We start from the raw sequence: 13,945 nt of genomic DNA on the forward strand, positions 1-13,945 counted from the left end.
GAGTAGCTCGGACTACAGGTGCATGCCACCATGCCTGGCTAATTTTTTTTTATTTTTAGTAGAGATGGTGTTTTGCCATGTTGTCCAGGCTGGTCTTGAACTTCTGGCCTCAAGTCATCCACCTGCTTCAGCCTCCCAAAGTGCTGCAATTACAGGTGTGAGTCACCGCATCCGACCACTTCTGCCCTTTGTTGAGCTTTACTTTTTATTTTATTTTATTTTATTTTAATTTCTGGAGTCTTGCTCTGTCACCCAGGCTGGAGTGCAGTGGTGTGATCTCGGCTCACTGCAAGCTCCACCTCCTGGGTTCAAGTGATTCTCCTGCCTCAGCCTCCCAAGTAGCTTGGACTACAGGCACCCGCCACCATGCCCAGCTAATTTTTTGTATTTTCAGTAGAGATGGGGTTTCACTGTGTTAGCCAGGATGGTCTCAATCTCCTGACCTTGTGATCCGCCCGCCTTGGCCTCCCAAAGTGCTGGGATCACAGGCGTGAGCCACCGCGCCCGGCACTTCTGCCCTTTTAAATTAACATTGTTTCAAAGTTGACTTGCTTGGTCTGAGAGGCAATATTATGCAGGGGTTCAAAAGGTGGCCTTTGAAGTCAGGTGGGCCTCAGTTGGAATCTTGGTTTACTTGTTTACCAGCCATGTGACCTTAGGCAAGTTAGTTAACTTCTCTGAGCTTCAGTTTCTCAGCTGACTGTAAAATAGGAGGAGGGGCAAAACCATTTACCCTATAAAGTACTGGAAAATTAAATGAGACTGTAAAATGCCTGGCACATAGAAAGCTCTCAAATGCTACAATTATTGCTCTCATCTGGGGAAGAAAGGGAGAGAAGGGAAAAGGGAGGAAGAGGACACAGAAAAACAATGCCGGTTCAATATTCCTGCCCTGCTCTGGCCATTCTGCAGACAGCTAGCTTGGCTCTGTTTGTTGTTGTTGTTGTTGTTGTTGTTGTTTTTGAGACAGTCTCCCTCTGTCCAGGCTGGAGTGCAGTGGCGCGATCTCGGCTCACTGCAACCTCTGCCTTCCGGGTTCAAGCGATTCTCCTGCCTCAGCCTCCTGAGTAGCTGGGACTACAGGCACGCGCCACCACGCCCAGCTAATTTTGTATTTTAGTAGAGACGGGGTTTCACCATTTTGGCTAGGATGGTCTCGATCTCCTGACCTCGTGATCCGCCCGCCTTGGCCTCCCAAAGTGCTGGGATTACAGGCGTGAGCCACCGCGCCCGGCCACTTGGCTCTGTTTTCTAAGGTCTCCTGAAAGGAGGTGCTGCTCTGGTGTTGGAACAAGGAGGTACCAGGCAAAGGAAGGTGGCAGTGGGAGGCTGGCAGACAACTATCTCCAGGTGCTCTGATTTTCGGGGGCTCTACATCCACCAATAGAGATAGATGTTCCCCTCTGCCCTTCCACCCTACTCACCAGCTTCCTCCGCAGCAGACTCGGTTTCCCATGGCGCTCTGTCTCCAAGGGAGCCCAGCTGTTTTTATGCATCAAGAGGCTTGTGCATTTCCGGGTTCCTGGTTGAGCTTTCCGCCGCAGCTCCCGGAGTCTGTGTCAGTGTCAGATTTCAACCTAGCAGGTTGGACTTTTGAAGCCACCTGCTGGAATGATTCCCAGGTGACTGTGTTCCCAGGCAAAGGATAGAACAACACAGGGGCTCCAGGTGACAGCTATCTCAACTTCAGGATTTGAAGCGTTTTTTGATGAAGCCATGAACTTGAGCTTCAAGCTTCAATAAAAAGAAACCTGAGATAGAAAAGGGCTCTCGGTTCTTAGGAAATGCTTCTCCATTACATCCCTCTGTCTTTGAAATATATCCTCTATAATAGATGAGTGCCTAATGTAATAGTTTGCTCAGCACCACTCTGGTTTAACTGAGTTTCACTTTCGTGGCAATTGGTACCAGTTTCTTTTTCTTTTCTTTTCTTTTTTTTTTTTTGAGACGGAGTCCCGCTCTGTCGCCCAGGCTGGAGTGCAGTGGCCAGATCATAGCTCACTGCAAGCTCCGCCTCCCAGGTTTACGCCATTCTCCTGCCTCAGCCTCCCGAGTAGCTGGGACTACAGGCGCCGGTCACCTCGCCCGGCTAGTACTTTTTAGTAGAGACGGGGTTTCACCGTGTTAGCCAGGATGGTCTCGATTTCCTGACCTCGTGATCCGCCTGTCTCGGCCTCCCAAAGTGCTGGGATTACAGGCTTGAGCCACCGCGCCCGGCAGTACCAGTTTCATATTATCTTTGTCCAGAATCTGGGTTGGGATACTGGAGTCTCTTGGAAACTTAAGTTTGGGAAAATGAGTTCCTCATATAACCTCCCTAGATCTTTGAAATCTATGTGGGCAAATCACTTAACCTTTATAGGGTCTAAGTTTCCGGGGCTGTGAAATAAAAAAACTGAATCTAATCCCCTTTCTGGTATAAAATCAGATGATTCTATGATCGGGATGGCCTCAGCACTTCTTAACCACTCACTTCCCTATCCACAGTTCAGAGCTACTGATTCTCCACTTACCCCTCAACTCTACTTCTCCTTCCAGTAACCCAAAATTTGACTCACCCCACACTCACCAGTTAGAAAATATGGGCTCTAGGAGAATCCGTTGAAACCCATCATTCTTGTCTTCAGTTCTCTCACCCCATTTTTAGTGTTTTCCTTGGATGCCTGGTTATTTGTGTGTCCTTTAAGTGGATGTTCAGGGCCCACCACTCAGCTCTGCACTCCACAGAGAATACCCTAGACTTTGAACTCCTCTTATGAAACATGGGTAAGAGTGACAATCTTACAGGATTGTGGTGAAAAATAAAGCTCTAGTGCAGGGCCTGGCATATGGGACACGCTCAGTAAGAGTTAGGTATTGTTGTTGTTGTTATTACAAAGCATATTATTTTCTTTCTTTAATTTTTAAAGAGGGTCTCAATCTGTCACCCAGGCTGGAGTTGAGTGGCTAGCTCACTGCAACCTCAAACTCCTAGGCTCAAGAGATTCTCGCGCCTCAGCGTCTCGAGTAGCTGGGACTACAGGTTCACACCACTGTGCCTAGCTAATTAAAAGAAAAAAAAATCTTTTTAGAGACAGGGTCTTTTTGTTGTTGTTGTTGTTAACTAATGTGAGATGGGGTCTTGTTATGTGGACCAGGCTGGTCTCGAACTCCTGGCCTCAAGCAATCCTCCCATCTCAGCCTCCCAAAGTGCTGGGATTACAGGTGTGAGGCACCACACCTGGCCAAGATAGGGTCTTGCTATGTTGCCCCTGCTGGTCCTGAAGTTCTGGCCTCAAGTGACCCTCCCACCACGCCTGGTTCCCACATTTTACTTTCTTTTCTTGTGCCCTAATCATTGCACTGCTTCATGGCCATGCTTCTTCCGTGCAATCCATTCTGTATTCTACTCTACCATTAACTGTATCCTTTTCATCCTGTTACCCCCTCCTTCTCCTCCCAGTTCAAAAGCCATTAATGATTTCCTATCACCTACAGGATACAGTTCAAACTGCTTAGCCTGGCACTCAAAGCCCCCCATAATCTGGTTCCTTTTTAGCCACCCCTTCTGTAATGTTTTAAAAAGCACCTAAGCAGCTGGGTTTACACAGTGGCTTGGCTCATGCCTGTAATCCCACTGCTTTGGGAGACTGAGGCAAGAGGATCACTTGAGCCCAAGAGTTCAATCAGCCTGGGCAATATAGCAACAACCCATCATCTCTACAAAGTATAAAAACTGAAAAATTAGCCAGGTGTGGTGATGTGTGCCTGTAGTCCCAGCTACTCAGAAGGCGAGGTGGGAGGACTGAACAAGAGAGGTTGAGGGTGCAGTGAGCTGTTATCATGCCACTGCACTCCAGCCTGGGCGACAGAGTGAGACTGTCTCTAAAAAAAAAAAAGAAGAAGAAGAAGAAAAGAAAAGGAAATCACCTAAGGGAACTCCAAAGAAATCCATAGAGCAATAGACCATCGTGGTAGCCAGAAAACCTGATATGTCTAAAGCAGCATTAATAGAAGCCTGAAGTGATAAACAAGGATATTGATTATTCCACTGAAGTCTGTACCAGTCAATCTATGACTGGAATAACAATTTTAGGCCTAGATGTTGAAATTCAAGTTACGTTATCAAAAGGCAGTATGTTCAAAATAAAGTTAATGGGTAATATGTGATGCGGAAAGTGCTATATGATATGGTTGAAAGAACAAGGCATGGCCAGGTGTCGTGGTTCACACCTGTAACCCCAACATGTTGGGAGGCCGAGGTGGGCAGATTGCTTGAGGCCAGAAGTTCAAGACTAGCCTGGGCAACATGGCGAAACCCAGTCTCTAGAAAACAATACAAAAAATTAGCCCGGTGTTGTGGTGAGAGGATTGCTTGAGCCAGGGAGGAGGAGGTTGCAGTGAGGGGAGATGACACCACTGCACATTCAGCCTGGGTGACAGAGAGAGACCTTGCCTCAAAAAAAAACAAAAAACAAACAAACAAAAAAAAACAACAAAAAAAAAAACCTAGGCATGTTTAGCTGGGAAAAGGAAGCCTCAGGAAGACAGGATGGTTATCTTTAAATATCAGAAGGATTTTCAAGTGAAAAAACCATTGCATTTGTTTTTCAGAGAAGTTACTGAAATGCAGATTTTGATTCAACAAAATCAAAGGAATTTATAATGGTTAAGTCCGTTAAGACCAAAAAGAAAATGGAGGGCCAGGTACAGTGGCTCATATCTGTAATCCCAGCACTGTGGCAGGCCAAGGCTAGAGGACTGCTTGAGTCCAGGAGTTCAAGACCAGCCTGGACAACAAAGCGAGATCTCGTCTCTGGAAAAAGTAAAAAATTAGCCAGGCATGGTGGCACACACCTGTAGTCCCAGCTACTCAGGAGGCTGAGGCAGGAGGATTGCTTGAGCAAGGGAGATTGAGGCTGCAGTGAGCCATGATCATGCCACTGCACTCCAGCCTGAGCAACAGAATGAGACCCTGTCTAAAAAAGAAAAGAAAACATGGAACAGGCTACCGTGGGAAGTTCTAAGTTGTCTGTCATTCAGAATGTCCCAGAATAAGTTGATTAATAACCTTAAAAGAATTTGAATGGAGTGGGGATTTGGACTAAATCAGAAGTTTTCAAATTTTTTATAGCTGAGAAACCCCTTCCCTTAAATAAAGCTCAGTTACAAAACATATCAATGTGAAGTTATTCCGGTTGAAGTCTAAGTGGAATCCTTTTCTTATTATTTTTCTTCTCAACTAGATTCCAGAAAGTTGACAATAAAAGCTAATAGTTTTTATATTTACAATATATATCCCCCATGGTGTATTACATGGTTTGATAAATATTTATTGAATGAATGAATGAACAATTAAATATATCAAATGTTATTTCTCTGGGGCATGCTTTCATTTTCAATAGACAGCAATCTTTCTTTTTTTTTTTTGAGACGGAGTCTCGCTCTGTCGCCCAGGCTGGAGTGCAGTGGCCTGATCTCAGCTCACTGCAAGCTCTGCCCCTCCCGGGTTCACGCCATTCTCCTGCCTCAGCTTCCCGAGTAGCTGAGACTACAGGTGCCCGCCACCTCACCTGGCTAGTTTTTTGTATTTTTTAGTAGAGACGGGGTTTCACCGTGTTAGCCAGGATGGTCTTGATCTCCTGACCTCGTGATCCACCCGTCTCGGCCTCCCAGAGTGCTGGGATTACAGGCTTGTGCCACTGCGCCCGGCCAGTAGACAGCAATCTTTCAACCAGAAGTTGAATTCCTCAAGTGAGTTCTGTTATCCTGGAGGTCCACAGATCCCTAAGATGGATGTATGAATGGGTCTGAAGAGTTGTGGGAACCTATTCAAATTGTATTGCCAAATTTGGGAGCATACGTATTTTTCTGGTAAGAGCAGCTATAGCTTTTGTCAGATTTTCAGAAGGGTCTATAACTCCCAAAAGTTAAGAAACAACCACTTAATTTAATACAATTTAATTTTTTTGAGGCAGGGTCTCACTATGTCACCCAGGCTGGAGTGCAGTGGTGCAAACTCAGCTCACTGCAGCTTCAACCTCCCTAGCTCATCCTCCCACCTCAGCCTCCCAAGTAGCTGGGACTACAGGCATGCACCACCATGGCTGGCTAATTTTTATTTTTTTGTAAAGACAAAGGTTTCACTCTGTTGCCCAGACTGGTCTCTTACTCTTGGGCTCAAGTGATCCTCCTGCCTCGGCCTCCCAAAGTACTGGGATTACAGGTGTGAGCTGCTGCACCCAGCCAAGAAACAACTACTTTAATGGAAGAATTGTAGGTATCTACCACAGCCTAATAAAATAAGTATTTGGAGGCAGGAAGGTCATTTTGGACACCTCCCCCAAATCACATAGCTGGACGTTCTCTTGATTGCAGAGAATAACTGAGGGGACAGACCCTCAGGCTTTCCTGAGTACACCATACCCCCAGAGGACGGGAAGGTAATGGGGTTCCATGATAATTGGAGAGGCTTTGTGTCTGTGCCCCTGTGTATGCATACTCAGGCTCTCAAAATCAGTGACCATTTCAGTGGACAGACCTTAGTACATGAAAACAAAGTATTTACTCCAGGGCTTTAGGCAACTCTCATCAGCCAAAAACCATTTTCCCAGTCCCTACCCAAAAAGGGCCAGACAGTCTGGAGACCCTTGTTTTTGTGTCTCTAATCACCAGTTCAGACAGTGCCCTCTGGGCTGTTTGGATGGCATATCCCTTTTCCCTCCCAGGATCACTCTCTCTTTTGTTGCATTGTGAGAAAATTACGGCTAGGAATTTGATCTGGAGCCAGAGTCAGCTTCCGGGTGTGATCTCAGTATCCAAGTGCGAGCTCAGGGTCCTATGACGTTGGGCACATCAAACTGAGGAACTTTTTGTCTAGCTGGTTGTGACCTCCTCCCTCCCTCCCCATCCCAGCTTCCCGGCCACAGAATAGGGAGCAGCACAAACAAGGCCCTGAGATTTGGGTTTATTCGGCTCCACCCAAAACTAAACCAAGGCTATGACACGTCCCATGGGACCAAACCATACATTGTGGACCATGCACCTTTCCTTTCCATACATTGTGGACCATGCTGCTACCTCTGGAGTGGTGGGCAGCTGCCCATATCACCATGGGAGGTAGAGAGGGATTTGCTGGGTGCTCGGTCTGTGGCAATCAGGGCTCAACTATGGCTGCCTCCTCCTCTTCCTCTGGATCAGGAGGCGCAGGGAGCAGGGAGATGTAGACCTCATTGACCTCTGTGTCCAAATGTCGGCCACCCCGAGGCGCTTCCAGGTTTAAGATGCCATCATGGGAGAGAGCAGCTCGGACCCGCCAGGGGTCGACATCAGCAGGCAGGACATAGGTGCGGCAGAACTCTCGGGACACGAAGCCGTGGCGGTCCAGGCGCTGGGGGTGCCGGGCAGACACCTCCAGCAGGTTATCCACAGTCCTCACAGTCACCTCGTCTGGGGTAAAGTGGCTCACATCCAGAAATGCCTGGAACTTGCCCTCACTGAGCCTAAGCTCGGAGGCCCCTGCCCTGCTGCCCTCCCCAGCTGGGGCAGCCCGAGGCCGGACATAGTAGCCATGGTAGAGTGTGGGGGTCAGGATCTCTTCTGGCAGGAGGCCTAAGGGGCAGAGAGAAGGCAAGAGGCAGGATGAGGGAGGATGAGGCTGGCACAGGGGCGAAATGGGAAATCTGGAGAGGAGGGATTGGGAAGAGCAAGAGGGGAGTCAGGAGGAGTAGGGAACGGGAGGGAGGCCACACAGTAGCTAGGAGGAGAAGGTAGCTGGGAAGAGGGGAAAGAGAACAGAGAACGGAAAGGAAAGTGAGGAGGAGGAGAAGCGGGGGGAGGAGGAGGCACCAAATGGCCTGGGTAGATAGAAGGGGGACAAGGAGGCACACCCAGGCGGGCAAAGGGCAGGTATCAGCACTGCAAGCACCAAGTGTGTCTTGAGGTCAGCAGGAATGGGAAAGAGCTCTGCTTGGAGGGGATGAGGGGGAGTCTGGGGTGGGGGGTGGCTGGTCCCAGGAGATCAGTTAAGCCCAGAGTGGGGTGCAGGCCAGTAACGTTGGGAGGTCAGCCCAGAATTTCAGGGGGTGGGGGTGGGAGGCAAGGGGGTGGCGTCTGTGCCATACCTTCTCCGAAGCGCTGCTCACCCAGGCGGCTCGGGTTGGCAAATTCGTACTCAGCGGTGGCTGGGTGGGCATGTGGCACTGAGCGGCCCGACATGGCTGCAGATGCAGCGGGAGCCCTGGTCCGAGGTGCAGCCCCAACAGGCGCAGCGCGACCCCTCCAGCTGCCCGGAGAGCCAGGGCTCGATAGGAGGTGGGGGCGGGGTCGACACCACCCAAAATAGTGCCGAGCCTCTGGGGGGGAGGGGCGGGGAGTGGGGGCCCTGAGTGAGAGCAACGTGGGTGTGACCAGCGCCGCCCGGACCCCTAGTCCCCTCCCCCGCACACTCTTCAGCTGTCGCAGGGGGCCTGAGAGGACAGCTGAGGGTCCTGGTTGGGAACGAGCTGGGAAGGGGGAGCTGGTGGTGCCTGGGGCATGAAGAGGCCTCGCTGAGACCCTAACAAACGGTTTGCACGTTTCCACACCTCATTTTCTCCTCCTTGGTGGCCGGCACTGTGCACCCAATTCCTAAAGCACTCCTGGATTTAATGTTCTGAGAGCCACATAGGATGAAAGATGCAAGCAATCTTTCTGCTCTTTTTTCAGGGAGTGGGGTCTTTCTGCCCAGATGTCGGAGTCCTCTCCTAAACCCAGGTCAATCCAGGGCAGGAGGCAGATGGCTGGTACTGACATGTTGACCATCACTGCGCTCTTCCAAGGACTCACAAAGAGTTAATGTCCCTGGGGCCCAGCCTAGGAAGATTCCAGTCCCTGCCCAGGCCCAAGATAGTTGCTGGCCTGATTCCCCTGGCATTCAGGACTGGGAGGAGGAGGAGGAGGAGGGGCACACTCCACCGCCTGCCCCCCCACCCGCCTGCGTGCCTGCTTGGGATTCCTGACTCTGTACCAGCTTCAGAGAACTGGGGTGGGGGTGGGTGCCATTGGGTGTGTACAGAAAGCTAATGAAACAAGACCATGACAAGTTACTGGCCGGCTCAGATGTGTTTGTGTTTCTCTTTTCTTAGCTCAGTGAGTACTGGGTATGTGTCACACTGCCAAATCCCCGATCACAAGTCTCCATGAACCGGCGGTGAGCTAGGATAATAAAACCCCTGACATCACCATTCCAGAAGCTTCACAAGACTGCATATATAAGGGGCTGGCTGTAGCTGCAGCTGAAGGAGCTGACCAGCCAGCTGACCCCCCACACTGACCTAGCCACCATGGACATCGCCATCCACCACCCCTGGATCCGCCGCCCCTTTTTTCCTTTCCACTCCCCCAGCCGCCTCTTTGACCAGTTCTTCGGAGAGCACCTGTTGGAGTCTGATCTTTTCCCGACGTCTACTTCCCTGAGCCCCTTCTACCTTCGGCCACCCTCCTTCCTGCGGGCACCCAGCTGGTTTGACACTGGACTCTCAGAGGTGAGTCTCCCCACTGCTAGGATGGGAGAGTCCTTACTGGAACCTCCTGTAAACTTCTCCATCCATTTTCCTCTCCTTTCCTGCCTAAACCATTTTAGGCACATGTGTATCCAAATGTGAAGAAAAACGAGGAGGTTGCTGGTGCCTCCCTCCCCCATCACCTGTTTCTACTTGATGGTCCTCTATATCCCATTTATTACATTTTTTCATGCACAGTCAAGTTCATCCTCCGTCCCCTAACTTCTCTGCAGGGTACCCCCTTCTGGTTTGGTTCATAACAATCTGCAGGGAAAGAGCTGCCTTCAAACTCCTTTGCTCATCTCTTCTAACACCATGGAACCATGGACTCTTGACCAATTTTACCATCTCAGGTGTCAGAGCCAGGAGAGAGCCCTGCCTCATCCTGAGCTGTTCACCCTCATGGGTATCTTCTGCCTTTTTATTCCCTCTTCTGTGATTTTCTGGGTTTCTCAGGGCTGTGACAGGGCATTGGCCTGGGTCCAACCAAGCCTTATGAGGAAACAATATAGGGACCCCCACTTGTCCTAAGAGGGTGAGAGAACAGGGTGAACATATAAGGTTGACAGAAGCTGTCACAGATAACACTCTGATTTAAAAATATTTGAGTGTGAGTAAACAGGAGCTGACTGGGCAAGGGCTTTGGAAGGACAAGCAGGACCAGCAGAACATTCCAGATTGGGTGGGTGGAAAACTGGCAAAGAGACCTGAGCCAGAAGAAGAGGCCTTTGTCTCACAGACAAACCACAAAGCCAGGCATTGGAGCCAGAGAGGCAGCAGATGCCAGGCCTGCACCCATCCTTGCGACTGGTCCCCTGGGTGATCTGTCTTCTTCTCTGTCCCTGTAAATAAAGTTTGGGTCTGATCACCATGAGCCTTAGGTATCACTGTGGTGGCTCCCTGAAGCAGAGAGCCATGTTTATTTAAAAAGGGGATATTTTAAAGCAGAAAAGAGAAGGATGAATTACCTGGACAGAAAGCAACTCCGCAGAATAAGACAGCACCAGTATAATCAGTACTTTTGCCATCTTTCTCCTGTCCCATTCCCTTACCTTGCTATTTCTAGATGCGCCTGGAGAAGGACAGGTTCTCTGTCAACCTGGATGTGAAGCACTTCTCCCCAGAGGAACTCAAAGTTAAGGTGCTGGGAGATGTGATTGAGGTGCATGGCAAACATGAAGAGCGCCAGGTATGTAGCTTGGTTTCTTGTTTTTGTTTTCTGCTCATTCATTCAGTGTATACTGTAATAGTCTAGGTAGTGCTATCAGCTTTGGAGGCTGGCTACATTCCAGTCCCAAGCTATAACAGTCTAGATCAGGGGTTACAAATGAATGTCTAGAAGACTAAGTTAGGGATAGACCTATTGCTGTTGTTACTGTTGTTACGGCCAGAGATGTGGTCTTTGTTTGATTGGATCGCCTTAGATGGGATGATGGGATGTTGATGCCCCTTGTAAGCCAGAGGTTCTGAATCTTGGCCACATTAGAATCACCAGGGGAACTTTCAAAAAACCTAATGCTCAGGCATACTCCAGACCAATTAAATCAGAATTTTTAGGGGTGGGACCGAGGCATCAACATTTTTTAAGGTAATTCTAATCTACAGTCAAGGTTGAGGACCACTGATTTAAGTATAGGGCTGTCAGACACCTAGTTGCTTTGCATAATTACGTTAACTACAGGTACCCTAAAGGCACTTGAGTTGGGAATTCTCTTTTAGCTGTGCAAGAATCCATGTCTCTTCTTTAGTCCATCTTAATGCTGAACTACTTGGTTTGTCTAAATTTCAGAGCTGTGCTCAGTCTTTAATCCCCTATAGCCCATGCGGAAATCAGCTAATGAGAGCCTGTTTGGCTACATGCTTGAGAGTCAGCAGGCATACGGGTTAAGGTCATCTACTCTTTGGGGGAATTCTGACGAATGGAACAGCTTCTCATGACTTTGTAAGAGGGCTTTAAAATTCCTTCTCACCAATTAACGATAGCTCAGCGATAGCTCAGGACCTGTGCGTCAACCAGTACAGTTTATCCTTAGTAATGTCCTCAGGCTGTTTCAATTTTGCTCATATGATTTAGGTTTGGGTCATAGTCTCCTTGGATGGAGTCATTTTTCCCCCCCCCAGCAGCAGTCCTATTGTTCTGGAACCTTCAGGGACATTCCTGAAGATTCAGGACAATTTCAGGGCTTCCTCAGGGACTCAGATTCTAAATGAGATTCCAAATTCTGTACGCCCAGTCGACATTATCTAAACCTTTGGGAAATACCCCTAAACATATCTATGCCTCAGAGTTTGAAAAACAAGTGTTGCACTGTTTCAGACTTCTCAGATTCTCACTGGTAGGAGTGACTACCTAGGTAAATTCATCTTAGCCGCAACCCTGAAACAAAGCACTGTTTATTTTTCCTATGTTGTCATGGCATTTGGTCTCACCTAAGGGGAAATCAGGATGCCTGAGTTCTGGGCAGGTGATAGTAGTTCATATTCTTATCTCTCTGCCTCTTTCCTCATTCTTTTGGGTTAGGATGAACATGGTTTCATCTCCAGGGAGTTCCACAGGAAATACCGGGTCCCAGCTGATGTGGACCCTCTCACCATTACTTCATCCCTGTCGTCTGATGGGGTCCTCACTGTGAATGGACCAAGGAAACAGGTCTCTGGCCCTGAGCGCACCATTCCCATCACCCGTGAAGAGAAGCCTGCTGTCACCGCAGCCCCCAAGAAATAGATGCCCTTTCTTGAATTGCATTTTTTAAAACAAGAAAGTTTCCCCGCCAGTGAATGAAAGTCTTGTGACTAGTGCTGAAGCTTAATGCTAAGGGCAGGCCCAGATTATCAAGCTAATAAAATATCATTCAGCAACAGATAACTGTCTTGTGTTTGAATATTCCACACACTTTTAAATAAATGTACGGATACCACAGATCTATTTATGATTGGATTATGATTTAGAGGGCTCCAAGGATTTTAGAGTCAGAATGACTGGCTCCACCATTTACTAATGGTATAAATTTAGGCAAGTTGCTTAACCTTTCTGGTCTTCAGGTTTTCCATTTATAACATGGGTTACTGAGTTGTACAGAGCTATTATAGGAAGTAAATTAAGGAGAAGAGGCAGGAAAAGCCCCTGGCAGAGTTCAAGGAATATTAGTTACTCTGTCTCTGCCCTCTTTGGTTTTAGCCCTCAGTTTAAAGGACTGGAACACATCTGAATGAACTCTGGATAATGCTACATAAAAGGCCTTACTGCATCTCTAAAATTAATTACATCACCAGGGAAGACATGGTGACCCTAATATTGTTTGACGTTTTCCTATTGATAAGCATTGCCTTAAGCTGATTTACAAGGGCAATAAGCAGGACTTGGTGATTATCACCTAACAAGCTCTGAGGTATAGGCTAAATCAGTGGCCCCCAACCTTTTTGGCAGCAGGGACTGGTTTTGTGGAAGACAATTTTCCCGTGGCCCCGGGGGAGCAGGGGATGGTTTCGGGATGATTCAAGCATTAGATTCTCATAAGGAGTACACAAGCTAGATCTCTCACATGTGCGGTTCACAATAGGATTCATGCTCATATGAGAATGTAATGCCACCACTGATCTGACAGGAGGAGAAGCTCAGCTTCACTCACCTCCTGCTGTGCAGCCTATTTCCTAATAGGCCACAGGCCAGTACAAGTCCATGGCCTAGGGGTTGGGGACCCCTGGTCTAAATTATCGAGCAAACACCTACTAACCTAAGGCCAGGAAATATCCAATTCAATGACCTACTACATAATAGTTAAGTTTTAGAATTACAATTAATAACCAATCAATAAGTGGTTCTATTATTTAGCTTAAAGACATACCACTGTACAAAAAATCCCCCCCAAAAGAAAAAACAACCCTCCATTTCATTTCTGTGGGTCTGGACAAAACTTCTGATTCACTTGATAAACAGGACTGCTGTAGGTGATCTGGTATGAATGTTTATTGACAGCTCTTATTTTTTCTTTAGCAGCTTCCAGCTAATTTCTGATTTCTTGCAAAATCAGAAATCAGTTTGGGGACTGACCAGGGTTTTGAAATATTCTACGTGAAACAATTGCCTAAATTTTTTTTATGACATAGAGGGGAACAACACACACTGGGGCCTATCGGAGGATGGAAGGTGAGAGAAGGGTGAGAATCAGGAAAAATACCTAATGGATACTAGGCTTAATACCTGGGTTATGAAATAATCTTTATAACAAACCCCCATGACACACATTTACCTATGTAACAAAATAAAGGAAAAAAAGATCACAATGAGATACCACTGTGCCTCTATTAGAATGACTAAAATGAAAAAAATTGACTATACCAAGTAAAACAAAAAATATAAATAAATGGAAACTTAACAATAAAAAAAATTTAATGATGCAGGGGTATGGAGCTAGGACAATATA

At 47.7% G+C, this 13,945-nt stretch overlaps 3 protein-coding genes across 9 annotated transcripts in view; 1 reads left to right on the plus strand and 2 right to left on the minus strand.

Annotated features, from left to right (window-relative positions):
* Positions 1 to 2,585, minus strand: part of CUNH11orf52 (chromosome unknown C11orf52 homolog) — a 9,630-nt gene extending 7,045 nt beyond the window's left edge. Inside the window, exons 1-2 of one of the 2 annotated variants that reach the window (XM_017883228.1) lie at positions 2,570 to 2,585; positions 1,425 to 1,734 (exon numbers count right to left, since the gene is read on the minus strand). In XM_017883228.1, the coding sequence (XP_017738717.1) occupies positions 1,425 to 1,456 (32 nt within the window). In that variant the 5' untranslated portion in view covers positions 1,457 to 1,734; positions 2,570 to 2,585. Of the gene's footprint in view, positions 1 to 1,424; positions 1,850 to 2,569 lie in introns of those variants that run through there. The other variant, XM_017883227.1, reaches the window with a different exon arrangement.
* CRYAB (crystallin alpha B) overlaps positions 1 to 12,384 on the plus strand; it is a 19,856-nt gene extending 7,472 nt beyond the window's left edge. Inside the window, exons 1-4 of one of the 6 annotated variants that reach the window (XM_017883221.1) lie at positions 7,689 to 7,921; positions 9,105 to 9,503; positions 10,588 to 10,710; positions 12,043 to 12,384. In XM_017883221.1, coding sequence (XP_017738710.1) covers positions 9,303 to 9,503; positions 10,588 to 10,710; positions 12,043 to 12,246 — 528 coding nt within the window. In that variant the 5' untranslated portion in view covers positions 7,689 to 7,921; positions 9,105 to 9,302 and the 3' untranslated portion in view covers positions 12,247 to 12,384. Of the gene's footprint in view, positions 1 to 7,688; positions 7,922 to 8,685; positions 8,811 to 9,104; positions 9,504 to 10,587; positions 10,711 to 12,042 lie in introns of those variants that run through there. The other 5 variants (XM_017883222.1, XM_017883224.1, XM_017883223.1 and 2 more) reach the window with 5 other exon arrangements.
* On the minus strand, positions 6,931 to 8,892 carry HSPB2 (heat shock protein family B (small) member 2). The gene is made up of 2 exons (XM_017883220.1): positions 8,103 to 8,892; positions 6,931 to 7,590 (listed from the first exon to the last, which is right to left on the minus strand). Exons 1-2 carry the CDS (start codon positions 8,194 to 8,196, stop codon positions 7,136 to 7,138), a joined length of 549 nt encoding a protein of 182 aa, XP_017738709.1. The 5' UTR covers positions 8,197 to 8,892; the 3' UTR covers positions 6,931 to 7,135.
* Positions 12,385 to 13,945: the final 1,561 nt, after the last annotated feature.

This window comes from Rhinopithecus bieti, unplaced genomic scaffold (genome assembly GCF_001698545.2).
Source record: "Rhinopithecus bieti isolate Rb0 unplaced genomic scaffold, ASM169854v2 scaffold_11964, whole genome shotgun sequence".
In the NCBI taxonomy this organism is placed as follows: Eukaryota; Metazoa; Chordata; class Mammalia; order Primates; family Cercopithecidae; genus Rhinopithecus; species Rhinopithecus bieti.

Excerpts from the sequence above, each read along its gene's own strand:
- HSPB2 (XM_017883220.1), bottom strand. The coding sequence starts at position 8,196 with ATGTCGGGCCGCTCAGTGCCACATGCCCACCCAGCCACCGCTGAGTAC. Across the intron at positions 7,591-8,102 it reads TGAGCAGCGCTTCGGAGAAG|GCCTCCTGCCAGAAGAGATC; the intron begins GTATGGCACAGA and ends TCTGCCCCTTAG.